This window comes from Schistocerca gregaria, chromosome 4 (assembly GCF_023897955.1).
Source record: "Schistocerca gregaria isolate iqSchGreg1 chromosome 4, iqSchGreg1.2, whole genome shotgun sequence".
Classification (NCBI taxonomy): Eukaryota; Metazoa; Arthropoda; class Insecta; order Orthoptera; family Acrididae; genus Schistocerca; species Schistocerca gregaria.
Window position 1 is genome coordinate 281,273,683 of NC_064923.1, and position 20,307 is coordinate 281,293,989.

The following is a 20,307-nucleotide window of genomic DNA, read 5'->3' on the forward strand; positions in this document are numbered from 1 at the left end:
GGAACGATGATGTGAATCAAAATACTTCATAGGAACATAAGCCCTGTTTCGAATGGCTTCCAAGAAAGAACACATTTAATGTAAACTGTTATTTATGTTCTGTATAATCCAATATACTGTCAGGTTTTAACATGTAGAACTGTTAGTAGCCACTATAACATGCATTTTACAAAATATTAATTGAAAAAATATGTATTTTTAACAAATTCACCTCTAACCATCTTCGTACACATCCCATTATAACCGTCGTAAAGTCCACAATTATGTTCAAATATCCCACTGTCAACATCATTGCATTTGTGCACTCTTGGGAGAACACCGTGCGTTGCTTGTCTGAGTGCCTCAGCACGTTCCCTAATGAAGGAAGCAGCGCCCATGATGAGACCAGGCAGCTCATCACGCGTACTCACCTGTCGTTTGTACACACCAGACTTCGTCCAACGCCATAAACAAAAATGTAATGGCGTAAGGTCTGGCGGTGTTGGTGGTTAATTAATTATACTACTGCAACCAAACCGGAAATTAGGGCAAGTGCGGCTGAGGTGTGCCCTCACACGACTGATAATATGGGGAGGGGCTCCGTCGTGCTGGAAGTACATTGCACACTGCACAGCACGATTCAGATGTTCTCTCATTCGTCTCGTACATTGCTAAGGGGCTCTGTGATGCTGGAAATACATTGCAGTCCCCGTATCCAAAGGAATGTCATCAACGTTTTCAAGAAAGGAATTTTTCAAAAAAATGCTAGTAATTCTGTCCCGTCATTGCTCTTCTAAAATGACTGGAGTTGCCAACATGTTACCTACAATGTCGCGGCAAACATTAATCGGAACTTGGAAATAGATTTCAACTGCAGCATCTGGATTTTCCAGCGACCATTGATGATTATTACGTGCGTTGTTGATTCCATTCCGTGTAAATATTGCTTCATCAGGGAACAGTATTAACGGAAGCAAACGACGATTATTATTTAACCAATGACAAAATTCAAGCCCTGCAGTGTTGTCAATGTGAAGATTGTGGATACGCTGTATCTGGAAGGCTACAAGTTTTCCGCATGTCTTTCATGGGTCACTGATATTGTTAGGAGGTAACAAATGTTTTGATTTCTTTTTTTTTTTAATGAGGAGGTTGATAAGGTTGTTTGGTCAGCAATTCACAATTAAGCTACGTACAGAATTTTAGAGTCCACGCCCAGATGATGCTAAAGGGCGTGAAGATACCTGTCAAAGAATTGGTGTTTATTAAAGGTCAAAGAGAAAAAATTGGGAGAGTTGGATGGTATCACATTGGGTTAACAGATCTACCTGAGCACGGAAGGCAAATTAAAAATCAAAAGAGGCACGAAAATTAATTAAGAAGAATTTCTGAATATAAGCTCAAAATGAAGAATTAACATTACAGTCAAATGAAATTCTTTTCTCCGAAAAAGATGAAGAGGCAGTGATGTTGAAGTTGAAGTTTTTGAAGATTCTTTGCAGATATCATGTGATGACTTTATGTACCCTCTATCTGAAGTACAAGTTAGTATAATACATTACAATTGCGCAATGTTGCATTGCAAAGTATTACGTGTCGTGTCGCTCTTTGTGCTACAGTGCCATTACAACAGCGAAATATTGGATGCTGGATTAATTACCGAAGGAGACAGGACACACACTGTATGTCTCAATAAAATAAAAAGGGCCCAAGAGAAAGTCACGAATCACTTGATTATAAATTTCATGGTCGATGCAGGATAGGCAAGATCTATCTTCTTTAATGGACACCAAGATTCCACTGAAGTTGTGTTACAGCCAGATAACTCAAGTTATCCGTTTCCAAGTATTGTGAAAGAAGAGCATTACATTGTTTGCAGTCAGCCAGGTGGAAGGTACGAGGGAAAGTCAATTATTATCCCCGAAGCAGTTAAAAAATTGTATGATAATCAAATAGGAAACTTACAAGAATATCATGTTTCGACATACCCTCCTTGCGTTTCAGCGCACTTCGTCTATCGTTGTACAAGCTTTGTGATGCCCTCATAAAAAGAGGTTGAGTTGCGAGTTAGGAATGTACCACTTCTTTCAGTGCTTCGTCCGAGGCAAATCGATGGCCCCTTAATGGTTTTAGTTGACCAAACAAGTGGTAGTCAGAAGGGGCCAGATCGGGACTATATGAAGGATGATCCAGTACTTCAAATTGAGTTTCTGGAGCGTTTCAGCAGTGTGGGCAGCAATATGTGGACGAGCATTGTCATGCAACAACACAACACCTTTTGACAGCAATCCTCGGCGTTTGCTTCGAATTGCAGACTTTAGCATGGTAGTAAGCATCTCACTGTAACGTATACTGTTTATTGTTGTGCCCCTTTCCTCACAATGATACAGTATGGACCTTGTGCGCCCGAAAAAACCATAAGCATCAATTTTCCTGCAGACGGTTGGGTCTTGAACATTTTCTTGCCCGGCGAATTTCGATGTATCTATTCCATACTCTGCCGTTTACTCTCCGGTTCGTAATGATGGATCCATGTTTCCTCACCAATAATGATCCTGTCTAAAAAGTTGTCCCCTTCGTTACCATAGCGATCCAAATGTTTTTGCAGGTGTCCAAGCGCGTTTGTTTATGCAAATGTGTGAGTTCTTTTGGGACTCATCTTGCACAAACTTTATGAAACACAAGTCTGTTGTGGATTATTTCGTAGGCAGAATCGTGACAAATTTTAAGACGATGTGTCACTCCGCCAACAGTTAATCTTATATCTAAGAGAATCATTTCACGTGAATGCTCAATGGTTTCTTCATTTGTGGCGGTAAACGGTCGTCCGGCTCCTTCATGGTGCGTAACACTTTTGCGACCATTTCGGAATTTTTCAATCCATTTGTAGACACTCCGTTGTGGCAAAACACTGTTCCCGTACTATACAGAAAGTCTTTTATGAATTCCGACCTCTGATACGCCTTCCGACCACAAAAAACGGATTGCTGAACGTCGCTCTTCTTTGATGCAAAGTAGGCAAAGGAGCAGCCACGATTAACAACACGGCAGCGATAACGAAACTAACCTAGCAGCTTGAAAATAGCTAAGATATAACAACAAACAAACAAAGGATGTGTTATTAACGTAAAACGACAGTACTACCAAAATAAAAAAAATATAACCCAATTGCGGATAAAAATTGACTTGCCCTCGTACTATTAGATGTTTAGAGTAGTATAATCTATAATCAGCTTAAGAGCGTGAACGCCGTGTGTTCGGTCCTAGGTCGTCTTCGTTATCCAAAAGGCTCCCACAATTTGGTGAACACTCTACGATCAGGAATTCGACGTGATGGAGACAACCATTGTTATTCCTCGACAGCAGCAGTAGCGCTACCTTCGCAGAAGCCTTAAACGTAAGCCATGTTTGTATGTTCTCCGTTAGAGTTGATGTGTGTCATTTTAGCCAGCGTGTGTATAAAGACCATTAACCGATGCTACTCTCTGACACCCTCTCCTCTCAGCCAGTTGCACTACTTCATCCACAACGCGCCATGGACAACTGCACGTGTTAGTTGGCAAGGAAGTCTGGAAGTCGGTGAAGAAAGGGGGGGGGGGGGGGGGTTGTAAGACACACACGTTTTTGCTTGTAGCACAAAAGAAAATGTACATTAATTGGTTCTACCTCGGAAACAATTCGCAATAGGCCATAGAGCACCATGAAGCTTTTTATTAGAGATGGGCTTTCGTGTCATATACCTGAACGTTTGACGCCACGAATTCAACATTTCAGGGGAGGTATCGACGTCTGGCGCAAGTGGGCGTTGAAATAATTCAGTGGCGAAAGTCGAAAACTTGTACTGGACCGGGACTCGAACCCGGATTTCCTCTTTTAAGCGAGCGGTCGCCTTAACCGCTTCGGCTGTCTGGACACACTTTTCCGTCCGACCCAAATTCTCAACTTGCCGCACGCTACGAAGTAGCGTCCACTGTCCACTACCTCATTTGCTTGCAGTGTTTCTTGTAGTCTCACAAGAGGTACGGACGCCATTGTGCATCCGCGTTGAGCAGGCAAGCGAAAATTTGTTGACTTCTCTGATATCCGCAATTCGGATGCACAGTGGGATCCGTGCCAGACGTGGATTACAGGACACGCAGCAAGCAATGAGGTAAATGGGCAGTGGACGCTACTTCGTAGCGTGCGGTAAGTTGAGAATTTGGGTCGGTCGCAAAGCGTTCTCGGATAGCCGAAGCGGTTAACGGGACCGCTGTAGAAAAGCGGGAACTTCCGGTTCGAGTCCCGGACCGGCACAAATTTTCAACTTTCGCCATTCAATTATTAGATCGCCCATTTGTGGCAGACATCGGTACCTCCTTTGAAATGTTCATATTTACACTCGATGTATAAAAAAAGTGGTGCCGGTTGGGACGAACATGTTTAGTTACATATGAACTTTCATGTCATATCCCTGAACGCTTGACGCCACGATTTTAACATTGGTACCCGGCAATTTATTGACACACGTATGTACATGCCCAAAATATCTTACTTTATCCTCGTGGACATTATGTTTCGGAGGAAGTAATAACTTTCTGAATTCGACTGGAACGTACAATCAGACTAATCCGAGGGTCGTGGGGTCTAGTTCCTAAGCGTCAACTTTCTTCTGTTTTCAGGTGTTTCGTTCCTTACACTACAAATAAACCAAAATAATTGTGAGTGTTTTGTATTTATTAATGTTTGCATAAAAGGCACGGGAAACAAAGACAAAGAAAAATTTTGGATTGCAAATAAACTTGCAGGAGGGGATCATAAGGCGTACATGAGAACTTCGTATGTAAAATTAAATAGTTTTATCATGTTACAGTTGATTTTTGTATGGTCTGGGTGATATTTCTCGTAAAAACAGGAGAAGCAGTCATTTTCTCGGGTTCTTGCACACGTTATAAAGGCAGCATTTTAAAAATTACATGGTTGTCTTAATGTCTCTATAGAAAAATAGACTTGGTTTACATTCATAAATGACTCTCTCTCTCAGCATTGTTAAGTAGGAGACCAAGGGTGGCGTATCATTGGAAATAGGAAATTTATGGTAAGATCTTATGGGACCAAACTGTAGAGGTCATCGGTCGCTAAGCCTACACACTACTACATCTAACTTATACTACTTTACGCTAAGGACAACACACACACCCATGTCCGAAAGAGGAATGGAACCTCCTACGGGGGGAGGAGCACGGACCATCACGAAGCGCCTCTGACCGCGCAGCTACCCCGCGCGTCCAATGTACCATTTCGAAAAAAAGTGACGAGAAAAGCTGTTGATGTACAGTATAATGTATTTTGATGCAGTCTTCTCGGAATGTGATTTTTTCTCCCTCTCGGAAAGATCCGTTTTGAAGCTTTTTAATTAAATTCTTTTCTTAACGGTAAAAAAAGGTTTCGGAAGATTCCATTAGCAGCCGTGGACTACTCAAAGGTCAAAGGTCCTATATACTTTAACTGCAATCCATTCTTAGACAGTTATTTATGGCGCCCTGGTGGACATTGTCAATCTTCTCTCAGAAATTCAATTGCGTTCCCAAATTTTCCTTTGCCTTTTCTTTTCATGCCTTTTGTAAAACATATTAATAAACACAATATATTAAGCATTATTTTGTTTTTATTTTTAGTGCAAGTAACGAAAAAATTTGAAGCAAAACAGTGTTTCCACATGGGGACACGAGCAGCCAACCCCTGTATTACCGTTCTGTAGTCCTTCCGCTGCGTCAACCCCTGCCTGGAAACAACTCTAACATAAATGATTGATGCCTCGACCTACCCTCGCCAAAAATGCTATTTTTTACTAAACCCTTCAAACGATTCGCATCTGGACCTCGCCCTTATGTCACTTTCGTTTCTGGCCAAGCCCTACATGTAGCTTAAATTTGGACGAAATCGGCGATGGAGAATAGGTGCGGTCCCTTTCTCAGTAAGATCTCTAAACCGACGAAGAATTGTCAAAAACTGGACAAGGTCTTTGTAAGTTATGTCTTTGGTAGATGAATTACACATCATTAGATTCCTTCGATATCTCTGACTGGCGTGTCTTCCCCACTACTAGATTTTCTTGTTCGTTCACAACAAATCAGACCAGACAAAGACTTAACGGATGTGACTGGTTACCGCTTGTGTACTCAAGTAACATCGAATCTGTGAATTTAGACTTATTAAATTTCGTTTCTTTGTGTTTTGGGTCAATTGTAACTACTTCCATTAGAGCTGCAGTCCGCAACTGTATCCAAACGACTTTATCTCAATATATACTACTGCGTCGTATGAGAACAGGTCATCCAGTAACAGCCATCTGCTTAGCCACGAGTAGGCTTACACGCCCTGTAATAGACGATCACAAGTAGCTTACCCCGTCGTACACTACTGGAAACTGAAATTGCTACTCCACGAAGATGACGTGCTACGGACGTGAAATTTAACCAGCAGGAAGAAGATGCTGTGATATGCAAATGATTAGCTTTTCAGAGCGTTCATACAAGGTTGGCGCCGGTGGCGACACCTACAACGTGCTGACATGAGGAAAGTTTCCAACCGATTTCTCATACACAAACAACACTTGACCAACGTTGCCTGGTGAAACGTTGTTGTGATGCCTCGTGTAAGGAGGATAAATGCGCACCATCACGTTTCCAACTTTGATAAAGGTCGGATTGTAGCCCATCGCGATTGCGGTTTATCGTATCGCGAAATTGCTGCTCGCGTTGGTCGAGATTCAGTGAATGTTAGCAGAATATGGACTCGGAGGGTAATACGGAACTCCGTGCTAGATCCCAACGGCCTCGTATCAGTAGCAGTCGAGATGATAGGCATCTTATCCGCATGGCTGTAACGGATCGTGTAACCACGTCTCGATCCCTGAGTCAACAAATGGGGACGTTTGCAAGGCAACAACCATCTGTGCGAACAGTTCGACGACGTTTGCAGCAGCATGGACTATCAGCTCGGAGACCATGGCTGCAGTTACCCTTGACGCTGCAATACAGACAGGAGCGCCTCGATGGTGTACTCAACGACGAACCTGGGTGTACGAATGGCAAAACGTCATTTTTTTGGTGAATCCAGGTTCTGTTTACAGCATCATGATGGTCGCATCTGTGTTTGGCGACATCGGAAGCATGTATTCGTCATCGCCATACTGACGTATCACCCGGCGTGATGGTATGGGGTGTAATTGGTTACACGTCTCGGTCACCTTTTGTTCGCACTGGCGGCACTTTGAACAGTGGACGTTACATTTCAGATGTGTTACGACCTGTGGCTCTACCCTTCATTCGATCCCTGCGAAACTCTACATTTCAGCAGGATAATGCACGACCGCATGTTGCAGGCCCTAACGGGCCTTTCTGGATACAGAAAATGTTCGACTGCTGCCGTGGCCAGCATATTCTCCAGATCTCTCACCAATTGAAAACGTCTGGCCAATGGTGGCAAAGCAACTGCTTCGTCACAATACGCCAGTCGCTACTCTTGACGAACTGTTGAAGCCGCATGGGCAGCTGTACCTGTACACGCCATCCAAGCTCTGTTTGACTCAATGCCCACTCGCAGCAAGGCCGTTATTACGGCCAGAGATCGTTGTTCTGGATACAAATTTCTCAGGACCTATGCACCCAAATTGCGTGAAAATGTAATCACATGTCAGTTCTAGTATAACATATTTGTCCAATGAATACCCGTTTATCATCTGCATTTCTTCTTGGTGTGGCAATTTTTATGGCTAGTAGTGTATAACGGAGCCTAGACGGCGATCTTCAATGGTTTGAGCAGCATGATAGTGAACTCACCTTGAGGGTTAGCTGCTAAATTCGTCTGATTTGTATGCGATATGGGTCTCTATCGCGTTCCATTCCCGTGCTGGCTATCGGCCATTTACTTAACTTGAATTGTCTTGACTTAGTACTCCGTACACCAATCAAAGACTTGTTGAATACTTGACAGTCAGAATCTCCACTGTATTGGGTTCAAATGGTTCGAATGGCTCTGAGCACTATAGGACTTAATTTCTGTGGTCATCAGTCCCCTAGAACTTAGAACTACTTAAACCTAACTAACCTAAGGACATCACACACATCCATACCCGAGGCAGAATTTGAACCTGCTACCGTAGCGGACCCGCGGTTCCACACTGTAGCGGCTAGAACCGCTATAGCTTCCTTGCACTTGCTACTGATTTTATTTCTAAGTGACTTCTATTGCTGGATTTTCTTCTTTCTGTTCCTGATCCTTTCTGTTTTTCCTTCTTTCGTCGATCAGTCGGAATATTTCTTGTGTTGCTCAGTTTTCTCGAATTACCTTCTCATTTCTGTCTCTCCAACTACTGAGATGCTCTTTCCTTGTCAACTAAATAACCTACTGTGGCATTCATTATCTCCGTATCTACAGCCCAAGAACTTCAAACGCGCGTAAGCCTTCGTCAGTGCTATAGTATCTCACTTATTTGGACACGGATGTTTCTTGATAATTCTCTTAAATTTCAACCAAATCTTCATTACTAAATTTTCATCTGAGTGTGCATCTCTTCCAGGGTATGTCTTAAAATCCAGTATCCTATTTCGATCTCTGTCTATCCATGACCAGTGCAACTGGTGCCTTTCTGTATATCCAGACTGCCCTAACAGAGGGCGTAAATAGCGAATGGTGTAAAAAAAAAAAAAAAAAAGGTGCTGTTATAAAATCGAGATGATGCTCCAGAGCCGTAAGATGTTCAATGAAACAAAAGTTTGTGTGCAAAAATGGTTCAAACGGCTCTGAGCACTATGGGTCTTAACTTCTGAGGTCATCAGTTCAAAAATGGCTCTGAGTGCTATGGGACTTAGCATCGGAGGTCATCAGTCCCATAGAACTTAGAACTACTTAAACCTAACTAACCTAAAAACATCACACACATCCATGCCCGAGGCAGGATTCGAACCTGCGCCGTAGCGGTCGTGCGGTTCCAGACTGTAGCGCCTAGAACCGCTCGGCCACACCGGCCGGCGTTTGTGTGCACCATCAGTCACTGCATAATCTTTACTGATTTGTGCTATTGATTGCCGTCCATATGGGCCATATTCTGTCACTGGACCACAAGTCGTTATTATAGGATTTTGATTTCTTGTCTGTCAAACACAGTTTCCTTAAAAATGACATAAACAGCCAAACATGAGTATTTTTGTTGCGCAGCACTTACAATCTTTTTGACAACTGGACACACCTGTACTCTCATTGGGAACGTGTCATATACTCTTCTTAAAAGACCTGTCCAAGTTACTCTTATTACATTAAAGCGCAACCATGGGAAAATTTCGTTCTAAAAACGTAGCCTACAGACAAACGGAATATATCATTCATCAGTGCAGTTACAAAGTCTCTGGAATGGTTACGGCGTGAGAGTACTGAGAGTGACTACGGCAGGTCTTTCAAGTAGTGTATGTGCCGCCTTTTCAGCAAGAGTACAAATGTGACCAGTTAACAGAAGTGTGTTAATGACGTGTAACATAAATACAAAGCTTCAGATATGACGTTTTGATTGCCTTGATCGCATGTAGGTGTGCTAGATTACTAGCCATATGTACCCGGTGTTCATCTCAGACACATGCGGCACTTCTTGATGTTGTTGCCATGAGAAGAAAGTTATGCTTTTTAACGTTTTACTCTTTTTTCGTTATGACGTAATGTTATCTCGAGCATATATTGGAATTTGTACATTTATTGCAAAAACTACTGCAAAGGTAATCTTATTTTTTTATTTCAAATTCACAGTCCGATACGGTGGCACATAAACAAACGTGCGATTTATCGCACAGCATGATTTCACAGCCAGTACACTGATGGTATGTCAAAAAGAAATGTAAAATTGTTAACTTACGATTGCTGCTACAGCAGTGTAATATTTTTGTAATGCTTGCGGATGTGAAGATGAAAGCTTAACCCTGCCGAAACTAGTAATCCACTCCGATCAAGACAATAAAAACTTCATATCTGAAGCTTTCTATGTACTATATAGATGGTACTCCTCCAGGTGACATATCAGGTATCTATAAATACTCATGTTCGGCCATTTAAGCCATTATTAAGGAAAGTATTTTCATACATCAGAAACCAAAATGTTGTAACGAATTATTGGCCAGTGCTAGAAAGTAGCCTACATAAGCAGAAACTACTAGTATCACATTTTAATAAGGTTTATGTAGCTGCTGATGTTGCATATAAATAAAGTTTCCACAGAAAAAATAATGCCGCTCTCTCTGTCTGTGTGTGTGTGTGTGTGTGTGTGTGTGTGTGTGTGTGTGTGTGTGTGTGTGTGTGTATCTATCTCTAGCACAGTCACACACGTTAAATCTAAACCCACCATGTTGGTGACGATCTGTGACTGGCGCAGCTTTTCTTCCGTAGTGAGCGCGCCAATGACGCTCTTCATCTGCCTCCGGACGGCGTTCTTCGCCGCCTTGAGGGTGGCTGTCATCTGCAAAGCAAAGAATTCGTACTTTACATCATTCTATCGCAATTTACGGTAGGAACTGAATATGAAATTTAAATATAAGACAGTGTAAATTATTTAGGCCTACGCTAATTATCCACACACACACTTACGTGAATGCATTGAAGAGGACCTGGAGCACATAGTCTGTTCAGAATGAACTTTAACGCAGAGAATTTTGCATTTCCATAAATAGTTAGGGCCGCATGTTGACGGGGGCAGCACCCCGGCAACTGCCTTTAATTGTGCGACCGCATACATTGTTGGATCTTCGCTAATATTAGGGGAATTTTATAGTTACTATTTGCACTTATGAGTTTTGATGATGATGAGTTTGGTTGAAGGGGCGTTCGACATCACGTTCATCAGCGCCTTGACGAATTATGATTTTTGCTGACAACGTTAACCAAATACTTTGTATCAATCTATTTTTAATTTTTTATGGAAGTGGCCAGTGGGCCAAACTCATCATGACATTAACAGAATATTTGTGGTCAAGGAAAACATCAAATTAAGCTATACAGGATATCTCAGGAGGAATAGCAAATATATTGGGAGGTGGAAGTATATATTAACTCGAATAAAGATTCCATATATCATGTGTCCAACTTTAATTGTTTACAGAGACACAGCCTATTACGTAGATAAATATTTATCGATTTTCATTTTTGTTTTGAAATACACGTCATGAATTTGAGTATGAATTTGCATTTATTCAGTTTTTTAAAGGTGACTGTGGTTTTCTGAGCTACTAGACTATTTAATTTAAACATCTTCTTAGAGGGCTCCGTTGTCTAGATTATTTAAAACGAGCTTTCCGGATTGGCTACAAGAATGAGTATGTTTTTCCAGCAAGACGGGGCCCCGCGTATTCTACTCGTCAAGTGTCACATCATCTAAACCTAACGTTTCCGGGGCCTTGCACCTTCAACATTGCCTGTGGGCATGACTAAAAGGAAATATTGAAATGAAATTATCGTATGGCATTGTTGGCCGGGAGGCCCCATTCGGGGGAGTTCGACCGCCGTACTGCAAGTCCTTTTTAGGTGATGCCACATCGGCGAGTTGCGAGTCAATGATGATGAAAATAATGATGAACGACACACAACACCCGGTCCCCTGTCGTGAATCGAACGCGGGCCCCTGCGTGATGGGCGGTAAGGCTACCGCTACGCTACGGAGGCGGACATAGGATATATTTACAAACTAAAAGTAAACACAAGAGACGAATTGATCGTTCTGATTATAAAAAGTTGAACCCTCATAAAAGGAAGACATAAACGACATTGGAGGAGCTATAAACTATGTTGTTCAAAATGGTTCAAATGAGTCTGAGCACTATGGAACTTAACATCTGAGGTCATCAGTCCCCTAGAACCTAGAGCTACTTAAACCTAAGGACATCACACACATTCATGCCCGAGGCAGGATTCGAACCTGTGACCGTAGCGGTCGCGCGGTTCCAGACTGTAGCGCCTAGAACCGCTTGGCCACACAGGGCGGCAACTATGTTATTATGAGGATTCCAAGGAGCACTGAATTCGGAGGTGAAATTTAAGAAATCAGTTGTGAGATTAATTATTTGCGTCTGCTTAGCATTTTCCGTCAGTATTTGTTTGGGATGCTGTCAGACTGTTATCTCTCTGTAACCACTAATAATTGGTGGCCGAGCGGTTCTAGGCGCTTCAGTCAGGAACCGTGCTGCTGCTACGGTCGCAGGTTCGAATCCTGCCTCGGGCATGGATGTGTGTGATGTCCTTAGGTTAGTTAGGTTTAAGTAGATCTACGTCTAGTGGACTGATGACCTCAGATGTTAAGTCCCATAGTGCTTAGAGCCATTTGCACCATTCTTGCACTAATAATTGAACGCGTATTATATGGGTTGTTTTATTCGAATTAGTCTCCTCAAGCGTCCTGGGACACTCTGTACAAATGCAGCTATGACCACGGCATCTTTCTTTGCTTTCACGCAATACTTATTTTCAATTTTCTACTCTATCATCAGTAGCAAAAATACTATTACATTTTGTACTATGATGTATATTCCCCCTGACGATAGGATGAGTTGTTAGAGAAAATACACTGACGGAAAAAAAAATCGCAACTGGGCGTTAAACCCTAATGTATATGCAGTCTGTAGAACAGTCTGTTAGTGATTACTATTTCCTTCACAAAACACTCCAGATGTAAACTAGTTCCCCGTTCTGATTTCTGAGCGGGGAAATCTGGGTGGGGATTTATCAAGAGGACGACGAATAAGGCTAACGTTATCTGAGACGGATAGTGAAATATTACAGTCTGAATGGTGTAAGTGAACTGGTACGTCTGAGAAGAGAAATTATCGTGTTAAAATTATTCTTGCAAAGTACTAGTGAACTGAAGATGTGAACCGCACTCCAGCTGAGGTGACAGAAGTCATGGTTCAAATGGCTCTGAGCACTATGGGACTTAACATCTGAGGCCATCAGTCCCCTATAACTTAGAACTACTTAAACCTGACTAACCTAAAGACATCACACACATCCATGCCCGAGGCAGGATTCAAACCTGCGACCGTAGCGCTCTCGCGGTTCTAGACTGCAGCGCCTCGAAGCGCTCTGTCACAGCGGCCGGCCAGAAGTGATAGCATAGCGATATGTACATATACAGATGGCGGTAGTGTTGCGTACACGAGGTATAAAAGCTAAGTGCATTGTCGGAGCTGACATTTGTATTCAGGTGAGTAACGCGAAATGGTTTTTCACTTGATTACGGCAGTATGGCGGGAATAAACAGGCTTTGAACGGAGAATGATATTTGTAGCTAGACGCATGGGACATTCCATTTCGAAAGTCGTTAAGGAATTCAATATTCTGAAATCCACCTTGTCAAGAGTATATAGAGAATACCAAATTTCAGGCACTGCGTCTCAGCACGGACAACGCGATTGCTTTCTTTCAAGGACCGAGAGCAGCGGCGTTTGCGTAGAGCTGTAGTGCTAACAGACAAGCGACTCTGCAAGAAATAACTGCAGAAATCAATGTGGGACATAGGCACCCGTTAGGGCAGTGCGGCGAAATTTGGCGTTAGTGGTCTATGGCAGCAGGCTTCTCCTGGGCTTCTAACCATATCTGTTGGACCCTAGACGTCTGGATGACCTTGGCCCGGTCGGATGATTCCCGATTCCTGTCGGTAAGAGCCGATAGATGGGTTCCAGTGTGGTGCATACCCCACGAAGCCTTGGACCATGGTTGTTAACAAGACACAGTGCAAGCTAGTAATGGGTCCATACCGGTGTGGGCTGTGCTCATCTGGATTGAAATGGATCATCGGCCATGTTTGGCTACTTGGACACCATTTGCAACCATTCACGAACTTCTTGATTTCAAACAATGATGGAGTTTCACACTGCACCATGTGACTTGCGATTGGTTTGAAGAACATTCTAGACAGTTCGGATGGATATTTGACCACCCAGATCACCTGACGCGAATCCAATCGAACATTTATGGGACATAACCGAGAAGTCAGTCCGTGCGCAAATACTGCACCAGTAACATCTCCGCAATTATGGACGGCTATAAATGTAACATGGCCCAATATCTCTGCATGGGACTTCCAACGACTTGTTGAGTCCATTCAACGTCGAGTTGCTGCACTACCGCGGGCAAAAGGACTTCCCACACGGTATTACAAGGTACCACATAGCCTTTGTCAACGCAGTGTAATAGCCTTTGTCCGTTCGAATGTTCATTAGAGTAAATATAAAACTTTGACGTAAATCGGTCAAGAATTTTTCGAGGGTTTTGGTAATAACGCTTCACCTTTAGATGGTACATATTTATTTATATCTTTTATATACTGAAAACATAGGCATATGAGAACACACGCGTTTTCGTATGCGACGTTGTGTGAAAATTTCAAAGCAATTGGCGATCAACTTATGTAGATTTAAGATTTTGAACAAATGAACAGTTACATGTAAATATTCGTCTGTTCGGAACCTTAAATCTACGCAAGTTCTTTACCGATTGTTCCAAAATTTTACACAACGTTCCATTCGAATACACGTGTGTTTTTACGTACCTACTGGAGCGCCGTACGGTATATACAGGTATAAAAGGGGACACGTAGTAAGCTAAAATCTTTTTCCTTACACTGCTGGTACTTATCTTCAACTCTTCTGTTTTCATTATTAAACGTAGCCACCAACCATCCCCAAGCATCCGTCGCACTAATGCAATTGCAAAATGGAAAGAAGTTTTGCTTCAAATTCTGGGAAAACGGCAAGAAAACTCATGGGACGTCAGTGCAAGTGTACGTTGTTGAAGCAGTGAGTAAAAAGTGAGTGTTAGGATAGATTAAACGCTTTAGAGACGGAAAGGACGCTGTAGAGGATGAGGTGCGTTCGGGTCGACGCCCACAATTCAAGACAACATTGAAGGAGTGCGACGGGTTCTTGCGAATTATCAACATCAACGGGAGCCTGTGGTACTGAGAGCGAAAGAGTTGAAAATACGTACGAGCAGTGTAAGGACATTCGCAGTCGTTGCGTGACCACGGTGCTTAGAACGTTCCTACAAGAAGCGTTTGCTGACAGTTTCCAACAGCTTAAGATCCGGTCAAAGGTGCGTTGTAACTAATTCGGTTTGTAACTCTTGCATTTTTCTTTTTTTTTTTCTTTTTGTGAGAGCATTCACCGCACATTTCAGTCGAACCTTGTCTTATAAACTGACAAGCCAAAACATGACAATGCCCATCGCGACGTTGAATGCCGCCTGGTGGCGGTGCGGGCACGTGACGTGGTAACAAAAGTACACAGGGTGTTACAACAAGGTACAGCCAAACTTTCAGGAAACATTCCTCACACACAAATAAAGAAAAGATGTTGTGTGAACATGTGTCCGGAAACGCTTACTTTCCATGTTAGAGCTCAATTCATTACTTCACTTCAAATCACATTAATCATGGAATGGAAACACACAGCAACAGAACGTACCAGCGTGATATCAAACACTTTGTTACAGGAAATGTTCAAGATGTCCTCCGTTAGCGAGGATACATGCATCCACCCTCCGCCGCATGCAATCCCTGATGCGCTGATGCAGCCCTGGAGAATGGTGTATTGTATCACAGCCGTCCACAATACGAGCACGAAGAGTCTCTACATTTTGTACCGGGGTTGCGTAGACAAGAGCTTTCAAATGCCCCCATAAATGAAAGTCAAGAGGGTTGAGGTCAGGAGAGCGTGGAGGCCATGGAATTGGTCCGCCTCTACCAATCCATCGGTCACCGAATCTGTTGTTGAGAAGCGTACGAACACTTCGACTGAAATGTGCAGGATCTCCATCGTGCATGAACCACATGTTGTGTCGTACTTGTAAAGGCACATGTTCTAGCAGCACAGGTAGAGTATCCCGTATGAAATCATGATAACGTGCTCCACTGAGCGTAGGTGGAAGAACATGGGGCCCAATCTAAGACATCACCAACAATGCCTGCCCAAACGTTCACAGAAAATCTGTGTTAATGACGTAATTTCACAATTGCGTGCGGATTCTCGCCAGCCCACACATGTTGATTGTGAAAATTTACAATTTGATCACGTTAGAATGGAGGCTCATCCGTAAAGAAAACATTTGCACAGAAATGAGGATTGACACATTGTTGGATGAACCATTCGCAGAAGTGTACCCGTGGAGGCAAATCAGCTGCTGATAGTGCCTGCACACGCTGTACATGGTACGGAAACAAGTGGTTCTCCCGTAGCACTCTCCATACAGTGACGTGATCAACGTTAACTTGTACAGCAGCAACTTCTCTGACGCTGACATTAGGGTTATCGTCAACTGCACGAAGAATTGCCTCGTCCATTACAGGTGTCCTAGTCGTTCTAGGTCTTCCCCAGTCGCGAGTCATAGGCTGGAATGTTCCGTGCTCCCTAAGACGCCGATCAATTGCTTCGAACATCTTCCTGTCGGGACACCTTCGTTCTGGAAATCTATCTCGATACAAACGTACCGCGCCACGGCTATTGCCCCGTGCTAATCCATACATCAAATGGGTATCTGCCAACTCCGCATTTGTAAACATTGCACTGACTGCAAAACCACGTTCGTGATGAACACTAACCTGTTGATGCTACGTACTGATGTGGTTGATGCTAGTACTGTAGAGCAATGAATCGCATGTCAACACAAGCACCGAAGTCAACATTACCTTCCTTCAATTGGGCCAACTGACGGTGAGTCGAGGAAGTACAGTACATACTGACGAAACTAAAATGAGCTCTAACATGGAAATTAGGCGTTTCCGGACACATACATATCCACATAACATATTTTCTTTATTTGTGTGTGAGGAATGTTTCCTGAAAGTTTGACCGTACGTTTTTGTGACACCCTGTATAAGCGGAGCAGACACGGACGGGGCATCATCCCTCCCAAACGCAGAAGCTGGTCGAAACTTCACGTCCTACTGTCATGAGCATCTAAGGAAAGAGGTAGAAGCACAGTGAAACTACTACTAGGCGCTAAATGGTTGGACGTCTCTTCACGGAACGTGGAGTTCGGAAGCTTTTCTGCTCTGTAAAGTAGGATAGAAGGTGATCCGTGGCATTTCTGGCGAAAGAGAACATTGCTAGTGCACCCACAAGTGTTTGGAGCACACCGTTCATCGTACATTGTTGAACGTGGAACTTCGCAGCACACGTGTTCACATGATGACCCAACGAAATCGTCAATTACGACTACAGTGGCCACGGGACCATCGGGAGTCGACCGTCGATCAATGAGAACGCGTCCGTTCTTCGGGTGAATTTCATGTTTGCTACACTATGTCGATGGTCGTCTCCACAAACGCCGTCATCTTGGTGAACGGCGGCTCTAAACGTGCAGCGCACCACGGACGCAGGCTGGTAGGAGCAGCATTATGCTATGGGAGACGTTCTCCTGCGCTTTCATGAGACCTGTGGTAGTAACCAAAGACACGCTGACAGTTGCGAACCACCCGCATTCCTTCATGCTCGATGTCTTCCCCGACGTCGATGTCATCACTCAGCAGTATAATTATCCGTGTCTGGGAGCCAGAACCGTGCTACAGTGCCGGCAGCGGTGGTCCAGCGGTTCTAGGTGGTCAGTCCGGAACCGCGCGACTGCTATGGTCGCAGGTTCGAATCCTGCCTCGGGCATGGATGTGTGTGATGTCCTTAGGTTAGTTAGGTTTAAGTAGTTCTAAGTTCTAGGGGACTGATGACCACAGCAGTTAAGTCCTATAGTGCTCAGAGCCATTTGAACCGTGCTACAGTGGTTTGAGGAGCAGATAGTGAGGTCATGTTGACGTCTCAGTGACCAAATTTGGATGTTTATAAATCTTACGGAACCCATCTGGCGTACGCAAATCAGCGACCCATTATTTACACGAAATGCATGACTTGTGCGTAGAAATCTAACGACATATACCTCCACAAACCTACTAATGAGCTGTCGGATCCCTAATAAGCAGAGTCAGTGATGTATTTTGTTCCAAAGACGGACAAATAAGCTGTTAAGCAGTCTGTCGTAATGTTTTGGATCATCAGTGTATTCAGCTTACGTATCACAATGTTGACCACTTGGGGTCATAGCCAATAGTCATTCAATAAAGACGACGAAGAGAATTTTACAAAACGTCTAATAGGAATTTGTTTCTTCTTAAAAACTAGTGCATCCGCAAATACACACTCCACACATGCTAATATGGACTGCGTTGATGTGGTTTGTTTTATCAATACTTACATCCGCTGTGACAGTCAGGTGAGCTAGGCAATAGCAAGAACTGTTATGATTTTATTATGTGCCAGCAGAGTCGCAATAGTGGGTTCTTAGATTTTAAAAGAAGTCGGATTGTTAAGTTGATTAGTAATGACACAGTGGTGAATTTTTAATCTTGACTACCGGGTCAATGCGAAACCGGTGATCCTTCTACTGAAACTATTTAATTTACGTGGCAGCACAGTGGGTTGATTAGGGTCGTTGATTAATCATTCCTTCGCAGGAAATAACACAGTTTCGGTGGATAGCAGAATCGCTAACGCCTGGCGCAGGTACAATGCATCTTCACACAACCGCAAAGAGAGGATGGCCCTCAAAAACGGGAACTTCATTAAAACTTTGTGATGTTACGTCGGTTGTGGGTACTGTGGGAGGCAGTGGAGTATCACAACAACCGAACTTTGTCAGCACTATCTGCGGACGACTATCACCTGGAGAGAAGGGCTGGACATGTGTCACTCGTGTGTCCTGAGCAACTAGCAATCGACTATTTGTGTGTGTTCATATTCCAGCAGCTGAATGGACGTGGTCCTCTAACGAGCTCTTGAAAGGTGTACATGTCATGAGAAACATCAAATTGTTTGGTACGTTTCTCGTTATAAGCGTCTTTGAATGGCTGAACACATGACTGACATGTATTGTTTGGTTCCCAGAGGTTATGGTATTTCTCTCCTACGGAGATATAGCTGACAAGCTATAATAAGACGCAGGCAAACAAAAACAAGTATTTATTATGGCCACAACAGAGAGATTTAAGAACAAAGGAAAACCTCTTCTCGATAAAAATAATACTTCTCAGACACTGACAGCCACACTCTTGGAACACACGGTAAAAGGACGTTGTGGGAGGCCAAGACTGTGTAACTGATAACTCCTAACGAAGGAGGTTGAGCGTTCGCCATAGTTCGCAGACAGGTACGTATTGGGAGATCGCTGGAAACTCGTAGGTCTTGCTGCGGTGGCTTCCGACGGGACTCTGATGTGCTGGCGCATGAATTGGCCCAGAGCTTCGTTGAAGCGAACAGACAACGTGTTGGCTTGCACCCGTTACATAGCCGGGGAGCGGAGGGATTCATACTGATCCAGTCCCACACACGTGACACGGCAGAGGAAATAGGTCCTTAGTAAGGAGGACCTCTGGAGGTGCTCGTCCCGACTTCAGTCGTTGTTTTGATCGAAGCAGTCCGGGGAGGCAATGCGTTGTTTATATGCATGCCAGTGATGCTCCAGTGTCTGTGGGGTTGCCGATCCCTTAAGGCGAACGTCGGGTACATGGCAGTATTACTGAGTAGAGTTCGGGCGAGCGAAGGAGTCGGAAGTAGTTTTCTGCCAGCCGAGGAGACAGAAACTGAGCTTTGTGTCACAGGAGAGTGACGAACTTCGAAGACCGAGGCGTCACACAGACAATTGAAGTGCTCCCTGATGTGACTGAGGACAAAACATGATTTTTAAGAGGATTTTCTAGAGAGACGGCGCATTTGGAAAAAAGGTAGTTTGCATTAATTTTGTTGAAAGCGCTAACCGAGTAATTATTGGAGCGTAAAGAGTGTATTGTGTCTAACAATATCTACGTGTTGGTATCCAGGGCGAATTATCAGTCACGTGTTCAGTACTCTAATTAGCTTTCTCCCTCCATTGTTGGTCAAAATATTTCATTAAGAAAAGGAAAGAGTAAATCTCATATAATTTAAAGACTGCCTACAAAACTAATTCTTATGGTGTGTGAGTATGATAAAGGAAAGGTCATTGTTCATTGTTCCTTTTTGTTGCATTAATAGGACTCAATATAATTTCAAAATATTTTCCTATTTGTTTATAATTACTTCATGAAGCTTATCCCCACTATTTATAGTGAAAGATAGTTTTGGCAAAAACTGCACTTTCATGCTTTGCGCTACTGCGTGGTCAGTGACCTATATTTTCAGAAAAGGAACAAAAATGTTATTTGTTAATGGAGACGTATTAATAGAATAAAAAAGGATAAGGCAGTCTCCCACGCAGTGATTTATTACAGGTACATGAAGTTCGGCACTTTATATTCTC

The 20,307-nt window shown here is 43.3% G+C and overlaps 1 protein-coding gene across 1 annotated transcript in view; it reads right to left on the minus strand.

The window, feature by feature from the left end:
• Positions 1-20,307, minus strand: part of LOC126266954 (5-formyltetrahydrofolate cyclo-ligase-like) — a 101,927-nt gene that overhangs the window by 71,643 nt on the left and 9,977 nt on the right. The window contains exon 2 of the mRNA XM_049971671.1: positions 10,346-10,459. Within this exon, the coding sequence (XP_049827628.1) occupies positions 10,346-10,459 (114 nt within the window). The remainder of the gene's footprint in view (positions 1-10,345; positions 10,460-20,307) is intronic.